The sequence below is a fragment of the Ochotona curzoniae genome, unplaced genomic scaffold, assembly GCF_017591425.1.
Source record: "Ochotona curzoniae isolate NIBS_2020 unplaced genomic scaffold, NIBS_Ocur_1.0 scaffold_461, whole genome shotgun sequence".
In the NCBI taxonomy this organism is placed as follows: Eukaryota; Metazoa; Chordata; class Mammalia; order Lagomorpha; family Ochotonidae; genus Ochotona; species Ochotona curzoniae.
Window position 1 is genome coordinate 12,238,396 of NW_024467120.1, and position 23,663 is coordinate 12,262,058.

The 23,663-nt window shown below is 44.3% G+C and overlaps 1 protein-coding gene and 2 non-coding genes across 3 annotated transcripts; 2 read left to right on the forward strand and 1 right to left on the reverse strand.

Moving 5' to 3' along the window:
* Nucleotides 1-3,822: 3,822 nt before the first annotated feature.
* On the forward strand, nt 3,823-11,450 carry LOC121147801 (epididymal secretory glutathione peroxidase-like). The gene is made up of 3 exons (XM_040967708.1): nt 3,823-3,909; nt 7,264-7,417; nt 11,389-11,450. Exons 1-3 carry the CDS (start codon nt 3,823-3,825, stop codon nt 11,448-11,450), a joined length of 303 nt encoding a protein of 100 aa, XP_040823642.1.
* A 3,685-nt stretch (nt 11,451-15,135) lies between these two features.
* Nucleotides 15,136-15,229, forward strand: TRNAI-UAU. Its single transcript has 2 exons — nt 15,136-15,173; nt 15,194-15,229. It is a non-coding gene; the product is annotated as a tRNA-Ile (tRNA).
* A 5,356-nt stretch (nt 15,230-20,585) lies between these two features.
* On the reverse strand, nt 20,586-20,658 carry TRNAR-UCG. The gene has a single exon. It is a non-coding gene; the product is annotated as a tRNA-Arg (tRNA).
* Nucleotides 20,659-23,663: the final 3,005 nt, after the last annotated feature.

Sequence of the window (23,663 nt, forward strand, 5' to 3'; positions counted from 1 at the left end):
ATGACACATAATTAAATTTAGGACATCTTGAAATTTCTCTCTGATAATACTATACAATCTACAGTGAGCCAGCAATCACAAGAAGTTCTTGTGACAATTGACTTCAAGATCAAACAGTCTAACCTGAACAGTCGCACTTGGAAGAAAGCAAGAGCTGCAGCTCATCTGAGAGATTCGTGGGAGGAGCTGCTGGGAGAGAAGACTAGCAAGGAGGTGAACAGCCTTGAATGCCATGTGGAGATTCTGGATTTGAGACTGTAATGAAGTTGCCAGGATAACTGCCAGATACCATCAGATAGGCATGTCAGGTTTTCAGTGACGACAGAGCAGTGGTTAAAAAAAAAAAAAGGCAGCAAAGAGGGAGAGCCTAGAGGAGAGAAGGCAAGAAGATGATTTCCTCCTTTTTGGACATATGACCCTGAAGAGAGGCAAGAACTGGGCTACAGCTTGGGGGGTGTGACATGCAGTGTCCTCTCTGTAGCCTCTTTCTGACCCTAAGCTCCCAAGACGAGTTCTTAAAACACAAAGACCTGAACAGATAGGCTTTTATGTGACCATCAAGTTAGAGTTTATATTGAAGGTTTTTCTTGCAATTTAGAAGTTAGTGCTCGTGTGATAAGCAAAGATAAACGTGGAAATTTAAGAATTGATAGCAGCAGGGCAACGGCAGTCATAAGTTTATTGTCACAAATACGTGTTTTTTGACTAAATTAGCTTCTCCACTTGAGTGTCAGTTTCTGTATCTGTTAGATTAACAAGGATTGTTGACTTTGGGTCAGGTCTAATGCTGGTAGTTCACATAAATAATTGTTTTGGGGGAAAAAAAAAGCCATCAGTCTGTTGGTGTTTGTGACATTCTACCAATTTTACGAATAACAGAACAGCTTGCCCAAGGGCATATGGCTTGGGCAAGGGTCAGGAACTGCTTTTGAGGCTTGATATTTTCATCTCTGCGATTCTTGGAACTGAGAAGTCTGGGGAGGTAGAAGAGCCAGTCTTGCATGGGGAGGAGCGGGAAGCAGGAAAGCCAGAGGCCAAAAGGAGCTTTGAGGGGATTTGTGGCTGGATCAGCTGTCTTGGATCAGGGCTCTTTCCCCAGATTAGAGGCCTCTGAGAAGAGATCAGAAATCTAGAACACACAACTTGCATTTTCCAAGAGTGCTGGTGAATGCCCAGCTTCCATCAGCCAGCCGACTCCAGTGTGGAAGGAGTTGAAGGCAGCTTTGTGTGGGAATCTGGAAAAGGCAGAGCTGGCGGAGGGGGCTGGATGGAAAGGAACTGGCAAAGCTGAGCTGGCTGCACAAATCCTCCCGGGGGAGGGGGAGGAAAAGAAAAGAGGGATACACGAGAACAAGAGCAAGCTTATTGACTAAGCCAAGTCCTTATCAGCATCCCTTTCTTTGTTGATTCATTGTGGTTCAATGTAGTGACACCAGTGTTTGCTCTTGTGGTTATCATTTTGCTGCCCAAGCCTCCTACATGTTATTTCTGTGAGATGCTTAGCTGCAACATAAGGCCAACTTTCTTATCTGTGTAAGCTTTCCTGCCACTTCTTTGAGATGTAGGAAAGTAGGATGCATTGGAGACAAAAAAAAAAAAAAAAAAAAAAAAAAACCCTTAATAATGTATTGAGAAGCCTTGCACAGCCTTATGATGACAAAGTACCATAAATTTAAGAGATTAATCCAACCCTTTGAAATTGAAGTACAAATAGGGGGAACATGTGAGTAGTTAACTTGCTAAACTTCTAGGAGCTGGTAGTTTGATGAGAAATGTACAAATTTGTTAAGAATATAAACAAAATGCACTTTAAACCATTTAAATACACCTGTATGGTAAGCGGAAGATGGAAGGCAGTTTGGAAATCAATGGAGATTAAATATAAAAGAAGGGAGGTGCCCTGCAAGGGCAAATGATTATGAATGTAGGTGCATGATTACTCAGACATTAGCACCTAAGGTCCAAAAAATAAGACTTGACCAGCCTCAGGGAAGATGAATTGTAAATATTTATTTTTTTGTTGTTGAAAAGGCAGATATATAGACAGCAGGAGAGACTGAAAGATCTTCCCTCTGCTGGCTCACTCTCCAAGTGCCCACAATGGCCAGAACTAAGCTGATCAGAATCCAGAAACCAGGAGCCAGGAACTTATTCCAGATCTCCCATAAAGGTACAGGGCCCCAAGGCTTTGGGCCATCCTCTGTTGCTTTCCCAGGTCACAAGCAGGGAGCTGGATGGGAAGTGGATCTGCCAGGATTAGAAATGGTGCCCATATGGGTTCCCGGTGCATGCAAGGCATAGATTTTAGCCACTAGGCTACCACACCTAGTAGGGATAGCTGGGGGAAGGGAGTGGAGAGGGTGGGTGTGTGTGTGTGCGTGTGGAAATTTTACACAAATATGTTATCCATATAAAGCAGAAATTCTAAGGCTCCAGCTTTGCATTCCTCACCCCCCACTAACTTTTTCAAAAGATACTTATTTAGTTGAAAAAATTATAGAGAAAAGGAGAGATTGTCCATCTGCAGATTCACTCCCCAAATGACTACAACAGTCAAGCTGGGCCAGGCTGAAGCCAAAAGCCAAGCTCCAGGAGCTACTCCCGGGCCTCCCTCATGGGTGCAGTGGCCCAGGCACTTGGGCCATCTGCTTTCCTGGTCCACCAGCAGGAAGCTGGATTGGAAGTAGAATAGCCAGGACTCCATCTGGTGCCCATATAGGATAGCAGAATGGAAGGCAGCAGTTCAGCCTGCCGCACCACAGTGCCCACTCCATTCTAAAATTTTAACCAAGACTAATTAATGACTTGTTGGAAACTATTACTGAGTGGATGAAGCTTGTATGCTGCTTACAAGGCAAGGCACCTTTATTCTTAGAAGAACTTTCACCTCGTTTCCCTGACACTTCTTCAGCCCTGGATAGTCTCAGAGATGACAAAATATACCTGCAAATTTCTGAAAATGTATGACTATTTCAAAACAAAAAGTTCAGAGAAAATTATTTGCTTGAAAAAAATCATTGCATTCAGAAAGACAGGCTGTCGTTTAGACTGTGAGCAGTGTTAATACTGCCCATCCCCTCTCCTGGTGTACAAGAATGTCCAGCACCATACTGCACCCAATTTACTATCACCATGCCAACCTGATAAACACAGAATGCATCTATTTTTATTTGTAGTTCTTTGATTATTGGAAGAGAACATTGCTCCTACCACAAATGCCACCACTTATTTCTCTAATGCTCATTTTTCTCTTGGTCTGGACTGTTGTGTTTTTTTAATTTATTTACATGTACTTGAAAGCATTTGTAGAATGAATATATTAATGCATTGCCTTCACATATATTGAGACTATCTCCCCAACTCAGATAAATTTTTACCAACTTTAGGTCACATGCTTGTTGGTCAATCCTCTTATAATTTTTTTTAATCTCAAAAATAATGTTAGGATGAATCTGTGCCTACTCTTGTGCTGTGACTTCAGTGTCTGGGAGCCTGAGTCAGCACCTAGACACTCCAGTCCACTCAGGTAAGACAAACATCTGTAAGAACTAAAGGAGGTTTGCTGCTGTCATTTTTCACAGTTCTGTCAGAACGGATGTGCATCCCAGGTCCTCACTGCTCTAGTGAGCCCAGAGTGTTCCTGGGGGTGTAGTTAAGTGAGGATGTGGTTCAAATTCTATTATTCTCATGCCCCACTTGGATGATGGGAGTTTGCCACTCTGCAATTGGTCTGTGTGGGCTTAGGTTAGTTTCTGGTCAAGTATCAAAAGTCTGCAGAGGTGTGCAAGGACCTCGCACAATATTGTTCTACAAGTGCTAATCATGGCTGCACAATTACAAGCCTTTTGTCTTGTCTCTCTTCTCCTGGTTGGCTTCGTGCAGACAAACCCCAAGCCAGAGACGATGAAGGTGAGTAAGCCCTGGAGAGGGCTTCTGTCATCCTTCTAAGTCCTTCCCTCCAGACCTTCTTACAAGACTCTCACTGGTTTTTCCCCCCTCTTTATAGTTCCCCTAAACTTTTATTTGCTTTCTCTTGAATCTTCTTCACTCTTGTAAATGATGCTCCTTGAGTTGAATATGGCTAAAGGAAAAATGGCTTCTGCTCCTTTTGATCCACATTCTCCGTGTGGGGGCCCTGCCTGTCGCTCCATTCACAGCAGTATTTGCATCACAACTGGATTTGAAGTGTGAAACAGTCAGGATCAGTGTAGACAGGAATCCCTGTGCGTGGGGAGGATGAGCCAATTCAGTTATCACTTGGCAAAACACTCGGGGAGAGGAGAAAAACCATGTGCAAGTTCTCTGGATGAGGTCGGAGATCTGTCAGAGAAACACAGCACACATGAAAAAAGTAACCAAAGGCCTAGAGCAAATGAGTTTGAAGTCAGGTGTCTCGAATTCTGGCCTTAGTTCTACTCCCAATTCCTGTCTCATTCTCTTACTGAAACAAAACAAAACAAAACAAAACAGGTACATAGTGCACAGGAAAAATGAGGGCAATGAAAGAGACATTCTGAATTATGAAGTTGGGGGCAGTCAGCTTTCATGCACGTAGTAGGTTGCCACTTTTGGTCTTGGAAAATCATTTCACCTTGGTTAGTCTCTGATTTCTCATTATAACTGTGTGGAGAACGGTATCTGCCCGAAGCGTAGGTGAGCACACTGTCATGATGCTTATTATAAGGTGTTCTACAAAACAGCACTGGTAAATCCCTTTCCTCCCCATTCCCCCTCCATTTCCCCTCTCTCTCATTCTCCCAACTCCCACCAGTCCCCAGCTCTGAAATTAATTAGACAACTTCCAGAAAACTTCTAGAAATGCTACGAGTTTTATGTTACCTAGTGCTGCCTAATTTCATGGGGATGCTCCAACTGTAGAATTTGCTTAATAAAAGCTGAATAAAAGTGGTCAAGACATTTCACACAGGTTCAAGTAAATTTACAACAGCACTCAGTATTAGAACTAAGCCCCTATATGCTCTATGTAATTTTTGTTGCAGTTACAAAAACAAAATTCAAATACTTAAACATGTTTGTTTTACAACCAGGCATCATAGAGATAAGATTGGACACAGTCATATAATGTTCCCTTTCTATAGGCCAGTTTTGCTTGTGCATATGTGAGCATAACACATTAGAAAAAGCTGCAAGAGCTTTGTAGTAAGTCAACCATTACTTGCTATAATCAAACATATGAATCAGACTACAGTAACTGTTAGGAGCTAAAATTCCAAATAGCATGACACAAAGTCTCATGCAGGGCCCTTGTGGGAGGAAGAAACCACAGGTTGACACAAGAAACCAGAAAACGCCTCCCAGCTGAGGCTCACACCTTTACAACAATCTGCTCATGGAAACTAACAGAGTTCTTTAGAAATATCTTAAACACTGACCATGTAGCCTCAGTTGATGGAAGACTCTCTCACTTAAGTCCCACCCTTTAAAAGCTCCACAGCACCTCCCAAGACATCCCAGTACATAAACATTTGATGGAGCGGAGTAGGACAGACAACACATCCAAATCATGAAGAATATCCATATTTGCTTTCTTCCTGAGATTAGAAAGCCTGAGTAGCTATAATGTAGGTGCTACTGACAGTATCAGTAGTTGGCAGGGTTGTTTTGTTGTTTTACATTCCTCCTTTGCTAAGCAGGGGCAGACGGCATTTGACCAAAATCCCTTCTAATCCACTACACTTCCAAAATGTGTAGTTTAATCTTAGCTTCAATTTGGATCTTCCTTATCAGAAAATGACTTTCTTTCTTTTCTCTAGCCAGTCCCTCTCTGCTTTATCTAACTGAAAGGTTTGGATGTAAAACTTCACTTTCTTTCCTTCCTTCCTTCCTTCCTTCCTTCCTTCCTTCCTTCCTTCCTTCCTTCCTTCCTTCCTTCCTTCCTTTTTTGCATTGCATTTGATATTTTGATAACTTATTTTCAACACCAACATCACTCCAGAAAGTCTAAAGCAAGCAGCTAAAAAAAAAAATCATGAAAGCTTAGCACTAAGAGCCCTATTTAAATTCCAGTTCACACACACAAGAAAGAAAAGAAAAAGAAAAAGGCAAGGGAAGGTTTCCACAATGCTCCTTCAATCCTACCTAGACAAGTGGGTGCTCTGACAACCATGGGTTCTTTTTCATTTTAAACCAACTGTTAAAGGATAGATGGTGTGATATTCTGCCAGCTCTACCTTCAGACCAGAGAGTCTCCCCAAGAAACCGTTGAATGTACCTGGACAATTAGATGCTGGACTCTTTGCTTGGTACATGCTTGCAATGAAAGAATCTCAACTGAACTTGATCTGTAATACTGCACCAAGGTGGAAGAATCCACCATGGGGGGAAAGTATGGGGAGGGGTTGGGGGAATCCCAGAGCCTGTGAAAGTGTGTCACATAATACAATGTAATTAATTAAAAAAAAAAAAAAGAGAGAGAGAGAGAGAATTACAGAGAATGAAAAAAAAAAAAAAAAAAATAGATGGTGAACCAAAGCCTACATCCCTGTAATAAAAAGAGCAACTTTTTGTTATTTATTTGCTTGTTATTAAAAAAAATTATATTTTTAACTCACAAGACCCAATCTTTAGTCTAGTCATTGATTGATATCTAGATAACTCTCGTCTGGTTTGTGTGTGTGTCAGTTAAAACAGGTTACTTTAAAAAGTTTTGGAAGCAGAATTAAATAATGTTTGTTTGGGTACAAAATATTTCAAAAATCCATCCATATCAAAGGTCTTCAAAAGGTATATTAAAAGTATTTGTTCGGAAAAAGTTGTGTTTGGATTTTGAATGTTTTTTTTTTGAATCAAACCAAGCTGATCTTGGGATCCACACCAGGGCACCGTGGATTAAGTTACTGCCCGCAATGGCAGGATCCCATTTTGGGGAACTGGTTCTAGGTTGCCCTTCTTCCAAATTCAACTCCCTGCCAATGTGCCTTGGAAAGCAGTAGAGAATGCTCCAAGTATTTAGGCTTCTGACACTCACATGGGAGACACTAACGAAACTCAAAACTCTAGGCTTCTGGATTTGGCTGGACCACCCACGGCTGTTGCCAGCAGAGAGAAGTGTCTCTGTTCCACTCCCATCATTCTGTTTCTCAAATAAGTAAATGTCAAAAAAACAAAATAAGCTTACCTTTTAACTCCATTTCTTGATGAAATTTTTGACGTCACTTCACATTATTCTCTGAATGTTTTAAAAGAATACCAAAATGTTATAGTTGTTACTAATATAATTATTATTAAAAACAAATCTTCCAGATGGATTGTGACAAAGGTGTGGAAGGCACCATCTTTGATTACGAGGCCTTCACTCTGGATGGAAAGGAAAAGATTCGGTTCAGACAGTATGCAGGAAAGTATGTCCTCTTCATCAACGTGGCCACCTACTGCGCTCTGACAGACCAGTATCCTGGTAAGATTCCAAAGCCTTGTGTCTTCGGGACAAAAATTACCAGTTGATTCTATTCCAAATCAGGTAGCCAAATAAATACAATCAATTGACTTCACCCCAGTCTTTGATTCTCTTCCCAATCACCCCTTACCATGCCAGAAGTTGGCAAATCCAGCCAGCCTAATTTTATGAATATAGTTTTATGAAAGCCAGGTCCATTAGATTACATATATCAACAGCTACTGTTACACTACAAGGCAAATTCCAGTCATTGTGTGAATAGTAGTGATGGAGACCAGGTGACGCACAAACCCTGAAATACTGATTTTCTGGCCATTTAGTGGGGACAAAATTGCTGATCTCAAATTCTTGCCACTCCATTTTCTGAGGTTCCACCATCCAAGAATTAGAATCTTGTCAGAAGATTCCAAAAGTTTCCTTGGCAACTACAGAAGACAGAACCCATGTATCTGAGAGTTTGCTAGAATAATATACACTAATAAACAAAGAAGAAAAGATACCTCGCATCTGGGACGGCATTTGTCTGTAGAAAGGGCAGGTCATGGAGGCCACGGGGCAATACTTCCCCTTCAAGTCCAGCTCTTTAACAGCTGTTGTTTTCTCCTACAGATGTTCAAGTAGAAATTTCATTTCTCCAAAATTTAGACCATTTGTTTAAAAGCCAATTAATAGCAAATAAGATGGGTTGTGTAAAAGACAAATGTACTTCATGTATTTGAACTAATTAAAAATGAGGCCTAGAGTGATGGACTTGTCCTCATCTTGCTTGTCTGGGATTCCATGTGGGAGCTGGTTCGTATCCTGGCTGCTCCACTTGATCCACAAAATTGCTGCTTGTGATCTGGCAAAGCAGTGGAGGACGGCCCCAGAGCTTGGGAGACTGCACCCGCTTGGGAGACCTGGAGGAGGATCCTGGCTTCAGATTGGCTCAGCTCCAACCATTGTGGCCACTTGCAGAGTAAGCCAGAGGATGGAGGATCTTTATCTCTGTGTATCTGTCTTTCCAACAAAAAGAAGTAAATCTTTTTTTTTTAATGCCCTCTTTTAGTTTTAAAAACAATGCTATGAATAAGGCTCAAAATCGAAAATAAGTTAAATCCTCGCCTTGCATGCACTGACATCCTGTATGGGCACCGATTCATGTCCCTGATGCTCCACTTCCATCCAGTTCCTGCTTGTGGCCTGAGAAAGCAGGCGAGAACGGCCCAGGCCTTGGAACCTGGGAGTGAACCAATGGATGGAAGATCTTTTTCTGTTTCTCCTCTCTATAAATCTGCCTTTCCAATAGAAACAAAATAAATCTTAAAAAAAAAAAAAAAAGCCCTCAAGATAAATAAGTGTCGGAAGGAAAAATTGTTTTTACTTATTTCCTCTTCCTTCAGATGACCCACGCTATCATGTTTATAAAATTTGTGGGTGGTTTCCATGTTCTGCTGCTTGTCCTTTCCTCAGTTAATCACCTGGTATGAAACTTATTTTCTGCTTTGTGCCTTTTTTTTTTCAAAGATTTTTTCATTTTTATTACAAAGTCAGATATACAGAGAAGAGGAGAGACAAAGAGGAAGATCTTCCATCCGATGATTTGGCCAGTGCTGCGCCAATCTGAAGCCAGGAGCTCTTCTGGGTCTCCCACACAGGTGCAGGGTCTCAAAGCTTTGGACCATCCTTGACTGCTTTCCCAGGCCACAAGCAGGGAGCTGGATGGGAAGTGGAGCTGCCGGGGTTAGAACTGGCGCCCATCTGGGATCCTGGCGCGTTTAGGGCAAGGACTTTAGCCGCTAGGCTACGGCACTAGGCCCACCACTTTGTGTCTTTAAAAGGAATAAAATACTTTCATGTTCATTTGACTTAAAAAAAAAAAAGTTCCATATGTTGATTCACTCTCCAAGTGGCTTCAATAGCCAGAGCTGTGCCAATCCAAAGCCAGGAGCCAGGAACTTCTTTTCGGGTTTCCCACATGGGTGCAGGGTCCCAAGGCTTTGGGCCATCTTTAACTGTCCTCCAAGACCACAAGCAGGGACCTGGATGGGAAACAGGGCTGCCATGTGGGATCCCAGTGCATGCAAGGTAAGGACTTTAGGTGTTAGGCTACCACGCCAGACCCTCATTTTACTTTTAAAGGCAGAATAATATTTACTGAATCATAATCCATTGTATTAATTAGTACAATCTTAAGAATCAAGTTATCCAGTTTCTATTCTGTACATGACAGATGAAAAAAAAACTGAAGTGGTTGCTCAAGGGCTCCAAGACTGGCTTCCCCATTTCTTGTGTTTATTTGCAATTATGATAAACAAGAGGGGAAACCTTGGGAAGAGGTTCTGAAGCATCATGCGGCAACAGCCAAGAATCTTGCATTTTGTAAAGAAGAGGAGGAGATACCAAGCGGCTGAGCGGAGTCTGACTGGCACAGGCTAGGATGTGGCGCAGGGCATCTATCCCAGAAAGGATGAGCTAAAACATGAAGACGAAGGTCTGAACAGTCACGTTAGCAAACACCCTGGCTGCGGAGGAAGAAAACAGAAGCCGCTGTTGCGGCAGAACATGTGGAATAGTTCAGGCAGAATGCATCCCCAGGATTGCTGAACGACATCAGGCGGCTCCATTCGACATTTCTCTGGTTCTCTTCACCGCTGTCAGGTTTACTTCAACGCTACTCTGGGTGAACCAGCCAGTGCAGAGAAGTTCAGTTCTTGGGGTCCCTTTGAAAGACTCATCTCCCAATGAACAAGCTGAAAAGCAGCACTGTTCTAACCTTTGTTGTTAAAAAAAATCATCAGAATATTTTTTTTAAAGATTTATTTTTATTTTTTTTTCTATTGGAAAGGCGGATATACAGAGAGGAGAGACAGAGAGGAAGATCTTCCGTCCGATGATTCACTCCCCAAGTGAGTGCAACGGCCAATGCTATGCTGATCCGAAGCCAGGATCCTCTTCCGGGTCTTCCACGCGGGTGCAGGGTCCCAAAGCTTTGGGCCGTCCTCGACTGCCTTCCCGGGCCACAGGCAGGGAGCTGGAAGGGAAGCGGGGCTGCCGGGATTAGAACCGGCGCCCATATGGGATCCCGGGCGTGCAAGGCGAGGACCTTTAACCACTTGCGCCACCGCGCCGGGCCCCAGAATTTTGGCTAAGAAAGATGACTGGACCCCACCATGGAGAAATTAAAAAACTTCTGTGAGATGGAACCTGGACCACCTTTTTTTTTTTTTTTTTTTTTTTTTAAGGAGGTCTCTGGGGGATTCAGATGTGGTACAGGTTTGGCCTGCACCATCTTGGAATATAGAGTTCTGAGTGTGTATCTGAAGGCTGAGTCTAGCTTCACTGTGTCATCAGCAGTCCCTCTGATCAAGAGATGCTTCTTGCTTTGTAAAGCCAGTAACCTGAAATCTGTCTACACAAGGCAGGCTCTCTAGGTAAGCCACCTGTCGGCCCTTCTCTAACCGTAGAACTGAATGCACTTCAGGATGAACTGAAACCTTTCGGCCTAGTTGTATTGGGCTTTCCATGCAACCAGTTTGGAAAGCAAGAACCAGGACAGAACTCAGAGATTCTTCCTGCGCTCAAGTAAGTAAGAAATCCACTAGGAGATTTTACCATAGTTGGTGTCCCCAGGTCCCTCCATGTCAGGAATTGTTGGAGTGGGGTGGAAGGATAGCAGACTGCTAGATTCAGGGACATCTGAAAATTGATTTTAACACCTTGTTGAGAATCTGACAATGTCCAGAACTCCATCTCCATCCCCGGATGTGACCAGATGGACTGTGGAGGACAGGAGTGAGGAAATGATGACAAACTGAAGAGAACAGAAGAACAATGGAAACGAAAGCCCAAAGTTTCGGGGGAAAAGTTTTCTTTCTCTTCCCAGTCACTTTCTCTCAGTCCCTGGCCTGTCCTGATCTTTCAAAACTTGATGTCCCAAAATAACTTGCTCACATCCTGGCACTTCCTGGGCACACTATGACTCATTGCAGGTACGTCCGTCCAGGCAGAGGATTTGTTCCAAATTTCCAGCTATTTGAGAAAGGGGATGTGAATGGGAGAAATGAACAGAGCATCTTCACCTTCCTGAAGGTGAGTGAGTGACTGTTCCCAAGGCTCTTCCTTTTGCCTAATATTCCAAGTCTAGAGTTTGTTTGGTGGAAAAGAACACTACATCTGGTGCCTAGAAGTGAACTTGATCTTTTTGGAGGAAATTGCTAGATTGCCACAGGAAAGTGATCTTCATTTCTTAATAACTACTGAGATTGGACTCTGAATAGTGAAGATAGTTCTGGTGAGTGGCGGCTTTATTATAACCACCCTCTCTTTGTCATGGGCATTCATTCACTCAAGGTACCATTATTAAGTACCTACCAAGAACCTGGTATCTATAAGGCAGGCTAAATAAGAATATTCACTGAATAAGGTCCTGCTGCCACCCTTAATGAGTTTATATGGACAATAGAAACATAGAAATAAATAGATATAATGCAATACTGTACCTTTTATTAAGCACTAACTTTTAGCTATAGAGAATGCTAGAACTAAAAGGACCTAAGGGATCACTAGAGGCAATTATTCTTAACTGCTGCACGTTTTATTGGAATTAGCCTGTGTATGTCTCCAGTGAGCTGAAGAGCACAGGTCAGTAGAAGGAAGGTATTATAAACAAAACTTTTCTGACTTACAGCTTAAAGCATAGGCTTTATTCTAAGTTTATGATCCACATGTAATTTATTCCTATAAGGCTATTTTTAAATTGATCAAATTATGCTGTTTTAAGTTTTTCTGATTTGATAGAAAATTTTAGTAGGTCAATCTTGTATCCAAAATATGTTTAACCAAATTAACTGGCCCATGGAGCCCTAGAACTTAGGAAATCACATTCTAATCTGTCATTTACCTTGTAGAAAGGAAAATTAAAATACTGAGGTGACATAGCTTGGTCGTGGTGTTCGCGATTTTGTGATGAACAGACTTTTGCTATGAAATCTGTGGCAGTCTCGGTAGTCGGCATGATGGTTGAAGGGGTTCCCTGGAATAGCAGATTACAGTGTGTACGTGAAGGAGGGAGGAACTAGATGACTAGTGAATGAAAACATCCGATCACCCATGACGCTGTCGCTTGCCTTTGCCATCTCCCTGTTTCAGCACTCCTGTCCTCATCCTTCTGGGACACTAGGCTTATTAAAACATATCTCCTGGGAACCCATAAAAGTCCACGACATCAGATGGAACTTTGAAAAGTTCCTGGTGGGGCCTGACGGAGTCCCTGTTATGCGCTGGTTCCACCTGGCTGAAGTCAGCACGGTCAAGTCAGACATCCTGGCGTACCAGAGCAAGCAATCCAAGCCTACAGGGGACGGTGGAGCTGGAGGCAGCTGAGCACTGGAAGACCCTAATCCCCAAAAAAAAAAAATCCACTTCTCGTCACATTTTTTTGCCCTAAATGGCCTTCACTTGAGTAAGGAATCTCTTTCCTGTGGAAGTTTCCGCTCTCCAGCAAGTATCTCTGTTCAGAAGGTTGCTGCTTTCGCTCCCAGCAAGATATCTGGGTAAAGAATAAAAGAACTGACTTTCTAAGACCTCCTTTGGATTGAGTCATTCACACTCACCATCCTTCCACTAGGATGGCCCCGCCCACGGTCATAGCCCTAAGAGAGTCCACCCCCGCCCCCCGTACATTCTGCTAACTCCTTTTCTTCTTTCCACATCAAAAATATAGAAATAGTGATGGGGCTATAGTTACATTTTCTGCTTTCTACCACTGTGGGTGCCGTTGGATGAAATGTACTGGCAATTTCCTCCTCTTTTGAGCCATCAAGTCAGTTCTTACTGTCTGACTTTTGGTACAGTTCAGTTAAGGAACATGGCAGGAAGGTTCTTGATCATTCATAGGGTAGAATTTCCCCATCTCAACCCTAGATTTCTCAGACTTACCACCAGCCCTGTTACTGTCTCCAATCAAAGATGTTCTGCAGCATCTAAGAGCTATGTCTTGTTCTTGCATTCTTCTATCTTCCTCCTCCTTCTTACTCCATCCTCCCCCTTAGAGACAAAAGAGCTTATTTCCCCAAATATATTTAGGAGGTTGTCACTGGAAGGCCCCTGGTTGTCAGTTCTCTTTGGGAAATAACCTCAGGCCAAGCTTGTCCCTTTTCTGGGGCAGCCTACATGAAATCCAGCGGGGGCGGCAGGGTCAAGGCCTCACTATTCAGGTTAGGACCTTCCTAGGTAGCTGCAGTGAGCTCTCCCAAAGGGTAGGCTGGAGTGTCTGGGATCTTGCACTGCAGCCCAGTTTTTCCCTCTGGCAAATCTTGCTTTTCTCCTGTCCTCCTTCCATCTAAGTATTAATTCTCAGATGATGTTACAATAAACTCCTAATGCAAATCTCCAAGTTGGAGTTTGAATGCCAGGGAATTCAATCTGCAATTTTGGGTACCAAACAATGATCTGAAAAAGATGATGCTAGGCTGACATTTTTGAAACTGATAAAAATCAGATGATGGATACAGCACAAGCAGCCATTGGAACAAAGTTGCAGGGATGGTTGAAACTTACATCAAACCCAAACCAGCGTGGCACATGAATGGAAAGATGCCCACTAGCACATATGATACATTGTAAGTTTGAGAAACATCCTTGGGGGTGACAATCATAGATAACAGACTTGGATGCTCCCTCCTGGAGGGACCTGGTGCTTTAGAGAAAGAAGCCTTCCTGTCCTGTAACTCCAGGACAGAAAAACTAAGATCTCGCTTGATCATCAAAAGAGTAGAGCTCCAAAGACAGTTAAATTCCCCACATGGAATGTATTCTGTGCCAGCTTCTTGCCTTGATTGGTAAGAAATAGGACCTTGTCCCACTGGCTGGAGACTTTGGATCTGATGCTTTAGAATACCCGAATCCCCAGATTGCTCAGGCCTCTTGAAGTTTTTAGATATGTTCCTTCCCTCCTTGTGCAGGGTTAGCACATCCTACTGATTTGATGACTGCACAGACAACTCTGCCCTGTCAAGTTCATTGGGGAACATTTTTTATTTCATCTGACTTGCAAAAATAAAGAAGAACACGTAGGTGAAAGGGTCATTTTGATCACATTGTTGAGTAACCGTAATACAAACCTGTTCATGACCTTTCATCTTTTTTGTAAACATTATAAGGGAAAAAAAATGCCCTAAAATAGAAGTGAACAGAGTCTGTAGCAAAATAACTACTTCATTGTGTTACTACTTTTGCATAGCTTGGTTCCAGGTACACGTTTAAAACGGAAGAAAATACAACTTCTGCGAATTTTTCATGATAGCATGGTAACCCCCCCACACCCCCAAACTAGCCAGTGACTGGGTGGGAAGGTGGATTTAGAGCAGAAGGGTCGGTGGGGCTCCGAGGGAATGCAAAGCCTTGGGAGCCGCCAGCGGTTCCGTGCAGGCGGAAGACTCGCTCCAAATCAGTCTGAATCTGGTGCGCAGCCATCTCGGTTCTCTGCAGCTGTGCAGTCAATATGCCTCCGTTTCAACGAAACGATGTCCAAGAGAGCGTGGGAAAAACAGGAGAGGAAAAGCAAGACGCCACTGCAGCCGTCAGGCCCTGGCGTCCGTCTGAGTTGTGGGAGGAAGATCCGGGGTTCCTTTCATTGTGGCTTTTCATCGGAAGGTGTAGGTCAGAGGGATTATGATAAAAGTTACTGTTAATTGCAAAGTATTGATTTACACGACCTCCAACTTCCACTTCCTGTGGCTCCAGTGGCGCAATCGGTTAGCGCGCGGTACTTATAAGACAGTATGGCTGTGAGCAATGCCGAGGTTGTGAGTTCGATCCTCACCTGGAGCAGTTTTACTAACCTTTCTCCTACAAACTTGGATGTCCAGATCCTGCTTGCCATTCATCAATGATTCCTTGAAGAAATCATTGTTAAACGAACCCCTGTATATTCCTTGAAGAAACCCGTGCTTAACTACCCTCTTCTGCTCGTTTTTTGCTGCCTACCTTCCTCCAATTCCTCAAAGGTACTGGACAGTTGCTATAGCAAATAATCATGATGTTTATCTCAACTACAAACTGACCAATCTGATCTCAGGCCCAGTAGTCAGGTACATCTGAATTAAAAAATAATAATAATAATAATCATCATCCTGGGCCTGGCGCGGTGGCGCAGTGGTTAAGGTCCTCGCCTTGCACGCCCGGGATCCCATATGGGCGCCGGTTCTAATCCCGGCGGCCCGCTTCCCATCCAGCTCCCTGCCTGTGGCCCGGGAAAGCAGTCGAGGAGGGCCCAAAGCTTTGGGACCCTGCACCCGTGTGGGAGACCCAGAAGAGGCTCCTGGCTTCGGATCAGCATAGCATCGGCCGTTGCACTCACTTGGGGGGTGAATCATCAGACGGAGGATCTTCCTCTCTCTCACTCTCCTCTCTGTATATCTGCTTTTCCAATAAAAAATAATCATCCTGGCCGTATCATCCTGGCCGTGTTGTTGACTGTGAAATGTGGTTTGTGCTTCAACCCACTTTCCTTACCTAAATGTCTTTACTCCTCTGTATCTACCTCTGGGCACCCTTATCAGCCTTGCTAAACCTGTAATGCTTGTAGTTGTGACAGGCAAACAGGTGTTGAATCTCAGACAGCACACTGGCAATTATAGCCTTGGCATTGACCAGTAAGCTTTAGGATAAACCACTAGATATTACCCTCTGGTTTTCAAACATGATCTGAGACACCAGGGAGGCACTCACAGAACTCCCTTCCTCTTTACCAAGGATTCATCACTGCCCAGGGCCAAAGTCTTGTGTTGTTTTCCAGTCCCTGCTACCTTCAGATGCTCCTATTCCGAGCTGCCCATTGTGTAACTACAGCTTCCAAACCAGGACTTGCAGACGATCTCAAGATTATACTTGGTAAAGAAATGAAAGTAGACAATTTACTTACCAAGATATACACTGGACATTTCAAGAGGGGCTATTCATAGTGCTGTTTGATAATAAATCATCAGCTGAGTGAGGGTCACAAATTCCTGCCCTTCCTGATGGCATGACACTTCTCTAAGTGCGTTGGCAAAAGCATCCATGAAGGAGTGAAGTCTGTTTACCTTCCCTGTTGTGTGGCATTGGTGTAACCTGTGTTTTGCTTGACCATTAGAATACTATGGTCAGAAGTTCAGAAATGAGAGCCTCAAGAAGCCCTTCAACCACTACCCCCTGTCACCTTGGAATCTTGAGACCACCACATGCAGAATCCCCACCTAGTCTCCAAATGGGGAAGGCCACATGGAGCAAGTCCAGCCTTCCCCACCATCACAGTCACTCAGGCTCACCTGTGAATGAGACCATCATGGACCATTCGATCCTTGTCAACCTATAACCACATGAGTGCTTCTAGCAAAACTAGGGAAATAATGCCCTTAATTCTGCATTGCTCAAATTGTTAACCTGCAGTATAAACAGAAGAAACAGTTGTCATTAGCAACTAAATTCCAGTGAGGCTCATTACATAGATACTAATGTGGATGTAAGCACTTAGCACAGTTCTAAGCAAAATGGAAAAAGTCTGAGATAACCTCGTGGTTGGTTACTTTTCTAGGTTTTCTCATTGTTCCAAGCAAGAACTCCTCTTTGCTCCTGTTCAGTCTGGAACTCCTGGGGGAGTGGGGCAACAAACCCTGGGCTGTTTATTCTAACCCTTGAGTGACTTTCTGATTTCTTGAGTCCTTGAACCAAGCTCAGAGTTCATGCTGTGAAAGATTCAAAGTTTTCTCATATCTAGGCTAAATACGTGCATGAGTGAGGAGCCAGGGTCTTGTTCCTTGCCTCATTTTGCAAGTAACTTAGACGAGCAGGTCCATCGTCCTTTCCAGTAGCATCTTCCAGATGCTAGTTATCTTTTGGGCAAGTAAATTAATCTTCTTTTTCATTTATGATAGAGAGAGGCAAATAAGTATCTATGCTGAGAAGTACACACACACAAAATTTTAAGTAGTTTACAGATCTTAGGCACCTGAGTGATTGCTGACAGTTTACCTATTATTTTTCTACATAGTGTCCGTTATAGACAATGTTATGGGTAGCTTACTTGCAATTGCAGTGTCTAAAAGTTCAGTGTATCACCTTTTACCTAATACTCCTGAGGACCATCCTACTGAGCACCTACTCACTAAGATACCAGGACTAGGTCAGATTCGTTTTTGCTCTGTGCTCTACAAGTCTGAACAATCAGCAAATAGACTTTATCCAAAAACATTGCATTTCATAGAAGAACCCATTAAAACCAAAAATAAAAACATGTCAAAAATTATGAGAGAGAGAAAACAAATGTCCTATTAGGTGGTTGTTCCCCTTGTTCCCCTTCCTTGGTAACTGATGTGATTGGGCCGCTGGAAGCAGCCCTCTCCCCTTATCTCCCCATTTTCTCAAGATACAGGAAGGAAAAGGAGATTGGAGGCAGTTGTCTTATCCATTTTCCCCCATTCCCCAACCCTCCTCATTGTAGTCGGTAGTCAGCAAGGGCATGCATCCTTCTTAAATATGTATGATCAAAAATAAGATAAATTTATTACATTAAGAAGTGTTTTGGGGCCCGGCAGTGTGGCCTAGCGGCTAAAGTCCTCACCTTGAACGTGCCGGGATCCCATATGGGCTCCGCTTCTAACCCCGGCAGTCCCGCTTCCCATCCAGCTCCCTGCTTGTGGCCTGGGAAAGCAGTCGAGGACGGCTCAGTGCTTTGGGACCCTGCACCCCATGTGGATCCCGGCTTCGGATCAGCGCAGTACCGGTCATTACGGTCCCTTGGGGAGTGAATCATCGGACAGAAGATCTTCCTCTCTGTCTCTCCTCCTCTCTGTATATCTGCCTTTTTAATAAAGATAAATAAATCTTTAAAAAAAAAAGTGTTCTGTACTTAACCAAACTGTCAGAATGGGTGTGCTCCAAAGCCACTTAGAGAGAGAAGCAACCACCAGAAGACCCCCAGAAGTTGTTCTCCGTCAAAATGTCACAAGCCCCCCCACAAAAGGGAGGGGGAAACCTATGGAGACCCAGACCAGGAAGAAGACAAAGATGACTGTCCATGATGAAGAAATAAAAGCTCCATATAGACACATGCATGGCATTCTTAGAGAACCTGTGTAGTTCCTAAACAGCAATCAGTTTAAAGAAAGATAATAAGAACTCTATAGAAGTCACCACTAAGAAAAATATCAGAATGGATAGTTTCTTTAAAGGATTTGACCACATTGAGAGTTGTTTATGTTTCTGAAAAGTCATGTTGAGAATGAATTGATTGTAGAAAATTAAAAAAAAAATAATAAAGTACGTGAGGTAAGTAGTAGTGGTAGGTACAGTGGATTTTTCCTGCTCTTAGAATGCCGCATCTTGACGGCTACCTAAGACACTGGAGGCGAGGGGCTGGGTCTGCTCTAGGCATATCTCCCAGGCTTCAGCCCGGAACAGGAGGGGCCACGGGAGCCAGTTACGTCACCGGCCTGGTGGGATTCCACCTGTACCTATATTCCTTACCAAAATAGGGCATAGATAGCCCCTTTGCCAGCCCAAGTGTCCAGAGGAGTATAAAAGTCCTCAATACATATCTCAGCCGTCCTTTTCGCCTCCATCTCCCTTCTGCTCTGTGTGAAGGGGGTCCAGGAGCAGCTTTTCCAATAAAGCTTCCAGAATTACAGCTATGGACAACTTGCTGATATTATTCCACCAGCAGCCGGACGGTCAGTGGTCATCATCTAACACATCCCATTTTTGCAAATCTAAAATCAAGTTCCACCTCTATCTCCAATCCTTTCCTGATGAAACATATAGCCTAAGAGAGAGCTGATGATGGCTCAAGCCTTTAGGTCCTTGTCAGCATGTGGGGGCCTGGATGGAATTCCTGGCTCCTAGTGGTGGCCTGGCCCCACCCTGGCTATTGTGGGAGAAATTGGTGTACAAGTGGAAGATGTACTCTCTCTCTCCTTGTTTCACTTTCTTTTTCTGTCGCTCTACCTTAAACGTAAATAAACCTGTTAAAAAAAAAAAGTGAAAAAGCTACGTCTTGGGTATGTTTTAAACAAGTCTCTCAAGGGCTAATGTCCTCAGTGTGGCAATGTTGACGTGGTAAATCTACAGCACAGAGCAAAGAAAGCAACAGCTTTTCAAGGCAATCCGATCAGTCTGGTCCCTGGTATATGAGCCTGTGTGACTGAAGGTGCTGGGCAAAATCCGTGTGTTGGAATTTAATTGTTGCTGTAGTGGCAGTAAGAGGTCTTCAGCACATAATTAAGTGATGTTGTTCAAAAATGTGCCAAAGAGCCCTTCACACCTTTGTCCCTCTGCCCTTCTGACATGTGCGGACTGAGACTGCAAATGTCTGAATCTTGAACTTCGCAGCTTCCAGAGCCATAGAAAGATTTCAAAGTAGTCTGAGCTACTTCGTGGTAGAAGTGTGAAGAGAAAACCAGGATTGCTGCCTGTGATAAAAGCTCCCTTGCAGACTAGCTCAGGAAAGAACACGCCAATGCATCTGAGATCCGACTGAAATGATGCACACATGCATGAATTAGCAGAAAGTGCAACATCTGGGGATGGAGAAACATTGTTTAACCGTGACTTGGGATCCAAAAGCAACAAAACCGTATCTGAGTGAGTGTCCGAGTTTCCTGACCAGCTCAGGCTCTTGGCTGCAGCTTCCTGGCAATGCAGACGGTGGGAGACAGTGGTGACAAGGAAGTGGCTGGGTTCCTAAGTTGGCCCGGTAAGTGGAGAGGGCTGGGAAGCCGGTCCGGCCAGGCATCCGGTCACCGGCATCCATTCCAGTCAGCAGTGGGTTTTAAAACCTGGTGTTTCTCAACCTCTGTTTCTAACTTCAAAAAGACAAGAATTTCAGGACATAGCCGCTTTCTGGTTGTGTTTGTGGATTAGATATTTAACGGCGTGGCTCCTCTGGGTTAATGGGGACGGGAGGGTGACCGCCCAGCCAGATGGGGCAAACAGGGCTTCCCTAACAAAGGTGTCTGCCAGCTGACTGAACCCACCTTCTCCTGGCAGGGAATCCACTAGGACAAGGAACATGCCTCAGGTTCCGACACCGAATACACCTGGGCGCTTGCTTTGTGTACTATCCTAAATTGGAGAGTGGAATGCGAAAGGATTACGGTGCGTTTTGCGAGGTATGGTGACACTTCGAAAATGGAATTGAAAAAGCAAGCCACAACCACGAAGGGATTCGAACCCTCAATCTTCTGATCCGAAGTCAGACGCCTTATCCATTAGGCCACGTGGTCCTGCTGCTGGAGGGTGGCGAAAATGTATAACAGGTGTTGAGAGTCAGGGCATTTTGGACCATTTGTACATCATGCTACATTATACCAATAAAATTGTTCTCGCCATTATCATTATTGTATGCTTCATACTCACAAAAGCTAAGCCGCTTTCTCTAGCATCACACAGTGACAGGGTAACGTGGAATGTGAATTGCTATTTTTATTCTGCAAACCCCTGCCCTTGCCATCAGAATTGGCTCCGGATTTTACCCTGGCGGTGCCAGAGCGGCTCCCAAGCCGGTACCGGCAAACGATGGATCGTCTCTCCGCAGTCACCTGCTAGTGTTGTTTGCGGTTAGAACGGCGACATTCGGACAGTAAATGGAAATCACCACGGGGTGAACAAGACAGACATCTCCCCGCCTTCCCCCAAGCCCCCAACCTTGGGCGACCCTCTCAGCTCTGCGTCCAGTTCTGCCACGATGACTCCCATTCTCATGAATGAAACCCAGGCGTATGCTAAGGCCCGCGCCTGCCTGGAGATCGAAGGGGAGCCGAGCCTGCTGCGCGCTCAACAGTGAATCGTTTGTTCCAAGTCCAAGAAGGCAATGCATCCCGAGAAGATACTGCATCCCGAGAGCTGCTCACAGGTACAGACAGGCCCCTGGGGTGATTGAGGAGTAAGAGTTTGGATTTCCGAAGAGCGAAGTTGGTGTTCCACACACTCGGCGGTGGTTGCGTGTTTTCTTTCCAGTTCTTGGTTTTTCCCCCCTCTGCTCTCTAGCTCCTGGCTTCCCAGGGTGATGTGCCAGCGGGAGAAGCTTTCGGGTAGTGCAAACAGCTGCAGATGAGGTGATGTGGCAAGTAAAGCTGCTGTCTGCACCAGGCATTCCATACAGGCTCGGGTTCATGTCCACGGTGCTCTACTTTCAGCCAGCTCCTTGCTGATGGCCTGTGAAAAGCGACAGAAAATGGTCCCTGACCACCCAGGTGGGAGACCTGGAAAAAGATCCTGCAGCCAATTGAGGAGTGAACTAACAAATGGGAGATCTCTCCCTTTCTTTGTGTAACTCCACCTTTCAAATAAAACCAATCTTTAAGAAAATAACATTACAGACCAAATGCACAAGACATTCTAATACAAACAAAATTCTTCACAAGTACACGCAGAATATTCTCCAAGAAAGATCATTTGTTAAGATCTCCCATTTGTTAGTTCACTCAATTGGCTGCAATAGTCGGATCTGGGCCAATCTGAATCCAATAACAAGGAGCTTCACTGGGTCTCCCACATGAGTGCAGGTGCCAGTCCCTTGAGCCACCTTCCACTGCTTTCCCAGGAACAACAGCAGAGAGCTGGCTTAACCTGGAACACAATAATGTCAACTTCTACAATATTACTTAAATCTGCCATTTCTATAGTGATATTCCATCTGAATAATCCATCTGTTTTCAAGGTGGACTGTCTCTGAGAGTCGAGCAGCATCTGACTTCTCAAATGTATGCAAATATTTAAACCGGGGTGTCTTATGTCGACAGCTGTCAGATTAAGGAAGGAGAGATGAGCTAAATACGGCCTCTGGGAGGGGTGTTTTATTTTAGGTCACTAGAGGCTTGCCCTACAGGTGGTACGTGTGGAAGCATAAGCTGAGTGGGTTTCCTGCACTTGTCTCAACTTCCCGGTCACCACAGGATCCTTCTTAAAATGTATAGTAAATCGGGCCTGGTGCGGCGCCTGGTGCGGCCCTGGTGCGGCCTGGTCCTCGCCTTGCACACCCAGGATCCCATATGGGCGCCGGTTCTAATCCCGGTAGCCCCGATTCCCTTCCAGCTCCCTGCCTGTGGCCTGGGAAAGCAGTTGGGAACCTGCACCCGCGTGGGAGACCCGGAAGAGGCTCCTGGCTTCGGATCGGCATAGTATCACTTTCCAATGAAAAAATAATAAAAAATAAATCTAGAATATGGGTGCTGCCGGTTCTAATGCCAGTGGCCCTTCTTCCCATCCGGTTCCCTGCTTGTGGTCTAGCAAAAACGATCAAGGACAGCCCCAAAGCCTTGGGATCCTGCACCTGCATGGGAGACCCAGAAGAATCTCCTGGCTTCTGGCTTTGGATTGCATCAACTCGAGCAGCCGCTTGGCGAATGAACCATCGAACAGAAGATCTTACTCTCTGTCTCTCCTCCTCTCTGTATATGACTTTCCAATAAAAATAAATAAGTATTTTTAAAGGCAATATAATCCCTTAATCCCTTAAAAAATAACTCTAGTGTAATAAGACTTGTAAAAATCTCTTCAAAAGAATAGATCAATCTAGTGTCTGCAGCTCGTCTGTTCCTTGTACAGATAGACATGCAAGTCCCGGAGGGAGTGTAATACACCCAAGGTTCCACAGCTAATTAGTGACAGAGCCTGTTAGAGGGCTCATTCAGATCTTGTCACTCAGCATTTGCTGTTATTCTCTATTTCCCTGTTTGTTACCAGTGTAGAATTGAAAGCAAAATGGAGTAAACATGGCTCATTGCTAACTGCAATACTTCTCACTTCTGTAACTCCTGTTTTGCTTGCTTGGCTATGAAACAGTATGAGACTTAGTAGGCTCGCAGGCTGAGCCTCCTACGTAACCTTCAACACGAAATGGTTCCCAGTTCCAGGGATTCAGGTCCAAGCCCGGTTATTTCATGGATGTTGCCAAGGCCTGAGTCTGGTTATCTGGACAGCCGAACTGGAGGGGAGTCGGGCACAGGATGCCCAGCTGAGATAGGCAGGGAACCGCACAATGCCTCCCTCCTCTCCTGCTACACTATGCGAGCCATGTGAACTGCCCCTATAAAAACTCTGTAAATGTGCTGTTCGGGTAAGGGGTGTCAGTCCTGGTCAGTTGGTCACCCTGCCTCTCATTGTAATTACAACTTGCTGTGACTATCACTGGTGTGAGTAATACTCTGTTTTAGCGGTCGAGTGGCTGCTAAACACCAGGAAAGTCCTCAAATCCATATACTGACTAAATTTCAAAATGATAAAAGTA